Source organism: Helianthus annuus, chromosome 8, assembly GCF_002127325.2.
Source record: "Helianthus annuus cultivar XRQ/B chromosome 8, HanXRQr2.0-SUNRISE, whole genome shotgun sequence".
Taxonomy (NCBI): Eukaryota; Viridiplantae; Streptophyta; class Magnoliopsida; order Asterales; family Asteraceae; genus Helianthus; species Helianthus annuus.
The window spans coordinates 1,445,369-1,451,031 of record NC_035440.2 but is presented as its reverse complement, the minus strand read 5'-3'; the positions used below and the strand labels follow the sequence as shown (position 1 = coordinate 1,451,031).

The following is a 5,663-nucleotide window of genomic DNA, read 5'->3' as shown; positions in this document are numbered from 1 at the left end:
TCATGCTTGATTTTGGGTGTTTTTTTGTTCATGCGTGATTTTGAGTAGTCATGCGTGATTTATGTGTTTTTTTTGTCATGCGTGATTTTGAGTTTACCCTATGCGTGATTTTGAGTTATATTATGCGTAATTAGGGTTTGACTTTTATAAACATGACAACCATACTATTTATCACTTTCATTCTTATTCTCTTTTTAGACTAATACTAACAATATTTCGTTTAACCCGTTCATGGTGGATCATACGGCCATTCTTTTTACATCCCCATTCTAGTTCATTTGACCCGTTCATAACGGATCAACATATGACCATTCTTTTGCATACTCATTCTAGTTCGTTCGACCCGTTCGTAAGGGGTCTATTACAAGATCATTCTTTAACATAACATTCTAGTTCGTTCAACCCGTTCTTATTGGGTCTATTACATGGTCATTCTTTGACATAACCTTCTAGTTTGTTTAACCCATTCGTATTGGGTCTGTTACATGGTCATTCTTTGACATAACATTTTAGTTTGTTCGACCCGTTCCTATGGGTCCATTGCATGCATGGTCATTATTTAACATGACATTATAGTTCGTTCGACCCGTTCATAATGGGTCTTTTACATGATCATTCTCTAACGGACTACGATTATCACAATATATAACAATAAACAATGCTATAATTAAAACATTAATCGTACAAGTAGCGTTACTCGATCTTGAACGCCTTGTGCTCTCTTGTTACTTGGGCCTTCTTCTTTCACACCTAAATTCACAATTAACATGATTTAATCTCATGTTCTCATCTCATACTTTTCTTAATATAACACATTATTAATTCTCACATTCTCAACATTAACCGTTTAGCGTTATAATCATTTAGGATCATTCAAATCACATAAAAATCTCTATTTTAAGCATTTCATCAAAGACTTGATGTGCATACCTAAATCAAAGCATATTGTACAAGTAGTTTATGCACATTCTTCCTATTTAATAACATGGATGATTATAATCAATCAATTTCACATAAACTTCATCCCACATCAATTTATCTAACAAAGTTTCATTACATACAAGTTCATACATCAACATTACACCTATTTGCACCTACATGATCATATTTCATGCTACTACTACACATGGGTTTTCACTTTTAGGTCATCAATTACCAAATTCAAGCATAATTCTTATTCTATAAGGTGATTCTAACTCACAACCATACTAATTTCACATGAGCTTATGGATTGGTTGCAATCCACTTTCTACAACTATCATCAAAACATGAAATTCAACTTACCTTATGTTAAACAAGCATAGATAATTACTTATTAGGGTTCATGCTTAAACTAAAATTTCACTTGCATCTTAACTAGGTTCATGTTTCTAGTTATCATTAATCAATTATACTTGCATATTTATTTTAAACACATAAACTTATTTAAACTTTTTGGGGTGTTACACTTACTAAGAAGATGATCGGAGAAAACGATCTGGAAGAAAGCTGATCTCGTCAAAAAAGATGACCGATAATCGGTTATAGTTATCAAAGATCGCTTACATAGAAGACAACAAACTTTACTGATTACACGTTTATATAAACTTTACTACATTTTCATATAATCTTTATTAAATTAGCCCTACTGAATTGAAATTAACTAGAATTTTTGACCCGCCGCGCGTTGCGGCGGCTTCAAAACCTAAAGTAACTTGAATTTGTACCGCCAAATGTCACACCCGGCTCGTTTCTGAACATAACTTACGTCAAAGCGTAGACCAAATTAAAACATACATAATATAAGCACGAAAATGTATTATATTTCACCCCACTCATTACCGAGAAAAAAAATACATCAAAACGTAAACCAACTTTGATTTATACCGAAATGTACTTAAATAAAGCACGTAAGAAAATAATATTTTATAAGTTAAAAAAATAGTATCACGCGTTGCGGCAACTTTGAAACGTAAAGTAATTCGAATTTTTCTCGTCTAGTGAAAACGTATAACGTAGAACAACTGAAAACATACATAAAAATAAGCACGGAAATCTTTTACCAAAACTTAGATCAACCGAAACCATACATAAAAGTAACGATCACGTGTGGATTAGTTGTGCGAAATAAAGGATGTCGTATGGATCTTGTTGGAGTCAGGGGCGGACCTGTAGTGTAAACGGGCGTAGCCCGGGCTACGGCTCAAGTTTTTACCAGTAGTGTAAAAATTTTTTTTTTTTCCGATATTTATACACAGGACACCGCTGAACAAGTACGAGGACACCCCTAAAAAATTTTGGGATACCCCTGAGTTGAAGGTCTAGTTCCGCCACTGGTTGGAGTTCAAAGTCAATTTTCGGATCAGGAGTTAAGCTCGGTACCGTGACGGTAGTTATCACAGTCCAGGTATATCTTCTTTTCCTTGAACTTACGGGTTATGACGGGTCGCGATTGGTTCACGGTTCGGCCACGAATTTTGGATCGTGTAAAGAACCGGGATAGAATTTGTTTGTGGGACACGTTTTGGTGGCGTGAAAAAAAAACCATTGAAGGGTCTAGTTGGGGTATCGGCTTTGGGAGTTTGGTGATACACCTTGGATTGTTCATGAAGCCACGACTTATGGATTGTACATGATGCCACGTTTTAGGAAGAAGCTGTTTGTTTGCTCTAAAGTTTTCATGGAGTCTTGGAGTGTGGTGGGGATTTTATTATATTAATTAGTTATGATTGCATGATGTTGATTGTATGTGCATGATACAACCTTTACAGATTATAGTTGAGAAGATGGTATGATGTGTGGGTGTTTGGATCCATGAGATGGTCAAACCCACAATGTAAATTGAGATGCAGCCGTTGTTTAGTTGTTGCAGAGGGCTTTTTTTATAAGAGTAAAAGAACTGTGGCCAAAATAGAAATTCTTAAAGTGCCCTGGCGCAAACCCACAATGTAAATTGATATATATATAATGTAAGTCAAAAACATTATACAATATTGATTAGTAAAACGTATCACTAGACATATCCTAGTGTTGTTAAACACTTAAACTTACGTATATGAAAAATGTAGGTGTTGTGTTCTAGAAATCATGCAAAGATCAACGAGCGGAATTTGAAAATAGGCACATGTATTAATTATTACAATTAGTGCTTTAAAATCACGTCATTCTAGTTCAGATTGGTATAACCAGTTAGTTTATTTTTAAAAATAGTTACATTAACGGTTATAATTTAGAATACTATCATGCAACACGGATGATGCCAAAGTGTGTTAATATTCATACACCTCTTTATTTCTATCTTTCTCTATGTATAAGTAGATATATATATAGAGATTGAAAATAATATAAGAATAAGTTTTAAGAGAATGGTGTAAGAACAAGATGATATTAAAATAAAAATATTATAGCAGGTAAATATTTTCCCTTACAAGTTGCAACTAGTTTAAGTGTTAAACATCATTTAGTTTCTCTCATTGAAAAAGAAAACCTAATTATTATTAATATCACTAATACTTCATCCATCGATTCTCGACATTTACTTTAAGCCACATAAATAAAGTGTAATTTATTATTTTTCTATTAAACTATTTTTTTGTCCATATTAAGACGGTATAAGTTATAAAAAAACCCCAATGCATAAAACTACAAAAAAATTTAAAAAAAAAAAATAAAAAGATGATTCACCCAACATCAAATAATTATTGTATCTCTCTGAACGACATGGTGTGATAGTAATATGTATCCTCTTTATTCAAAAGGTAAACGATTTAAATCTTATAAGATACAGGTGTATAAGTATTTTAGAGTAAGGGGCTGGTTGTTTAGCTCTTAATGATTGAGACTTCTTACTGCTTCAGATTATTTGTTTCGCGAGCAGATGAATGGTTAAGACATGCCTCTTAATAGTTAAACATTATATCGAGTCTAAATCATTAAGACTCTAATTTGAATTGGACTTACATTTGCCTCTAACGGTTAAGCATTATATTGTTTCTTAATGGTTCAGAGCTCTTATTGATTCAGAACTTAACCATTCAGAAGTTGCCAAATAACAACTAACTTAGTTACCGTTAATAAATATCAATTGCATGGCTTTCATTTCATAAGCAAAATCATTTGAAAAGAAAAAACTATATATTAGCCTCTAAGGTTTTAATATTATCATGTCCTTAAAATTTTCACAAATTCTAGTAATTAGAAATCTTAACCTTTTAATTTAGTTCACTTATTCATAGTATTTTTTTCCAAATCAACATCAAACAAACATTTAGTATTTGTCTAATAAAAAATTATCTAAATTTTATAAAATTTTATACAATGTGAATTTTTGAAGCCACAAATTTATAACTTGCACATACTCATCATCATCAATATTCATCATCATATACCCCCATGCATGCACATTCCTCCCTACATTACTTCATTACCAACACAAAGTACAACCCCTTAATGCACACTTCACCATTTCCCCTCCCTATAAATACGACCTTTCTCTCTAACCATAATAATAATTAAATTTCTCTCTAAAAAAATGGAAGAAGCCATGAGAAGACTAGCCGGTTACACACCATCATCCGACACCGATCTCTTCCCACCACCACAAACCACCACACCCCCCACCTCAACAACCAACAAACGAAACAACACCACCCACTCAACAACCAACAAAAGACTGGCTTTAAAAGACTCCAACAACTCCAACGGCTCCATGAGGTACCGCGGCGTACGCCGCCGCCCATGGGGCCGTTACGCCGCCGAGATACGGGACCCACAGTCCAAGGAACGCCGCTGGCTAGGAACATTCGACACAGCCGAGGAAGCAGCATGTGCGTATGACTGCGCCGCACGTGCCATGCGTGGAACTAAAGCCAGAACAAACTTTGTCTACGCACCACCAGATAATCTCATCTTTCCGTTCAGTTTCAACAACAAATCTCAACCGTTACCCTCGTCACCCTACGATAACTTACCTGTACCGACACTACAGAGGAGTGGGACTTCTTCCTTAAACTCAAACTCTCATTTGTTTCATGATTTTTTTAACTCTGGTTCTTCTTCCTCGTACAACTCGAACTCCATTGGTTCTGTTTTACCTGATAAAACGACGTCGGTTAATCATGAAGAGTTTTTCCCGTTGGAGCCTGATAATTCGGGTCTGCTTGACGAAGTGTTGACCGGGTTTTACCCGAAACCGAAGAGGCAACAAACACTGGTACCCGAACCGGTTCGTGAAGTGAAACGGGGTGTTGAAGCAAACTCTTTTGGGTTGTTTTCAGTTGCTGCTACCAGCGGAAACAGTCAAGTGAATCAGTTTGACTTTGACCAGCAGTTTAACGGTGGTGGAGGTGGTGGTGGTTTGCCGTTTTATGGTCATCTACCGGTGGAGACGGTGGGTTGTGAGAGTTCAGAAAGTATGATTGCTGATGTTTATCGCTATCAGGATTTTGTTGGTTTGTATGCAGGTAGGGTTTAGAATGGTTCAAGATTTTTATAAACTTTTGGGTGAAATTAAATTATCTTTTGGGTTAAGTGGAGCAATATATATTTTACTTATTTTATCTTAAATATAAGAAGCATATTATATATAAGTTTTTGGATGGTGTTAGTAAGGTTTAATTACCATGTGTATATTGACGGAATGTCGGGTTATGTATCTATCGTTCTTGTGTTACGTTGGTGTTTCT

The 5,663-nt window shown here is 34.9% G+C and overlaps 1 protein-coding gene across 1 annotated transcript; it reads left to right on the top strand.

Moving 5' to 3' along the window:
• The first annotated feature begins 4,510 nt into the window (after window positions 1-4,510).
• Window positions 4,511-5,452, top strand: LOC110873915 (ethylene-responsive transcription factor ESR1). The gene has a single exon (XM_022122947.1). The coding sequence runs from the start codon at window positions 4,511-4,513 to the stop codon at window positions 5,450-5,452; it is 942 nt and encodes a 313-aa protein (XP_021978639.1).
• Window positions 5,453-5,663: the final 211 nt, after the last annotated feature.

Coding starts and splice junctions, on each gene's coding strand:
- LOC110873915 (XM_022122947.1), top strand. CDS start 4,511: ATGGAAGAAGCCATGAGAAGACTAGCCGGTTACACACCATCATCCGAC.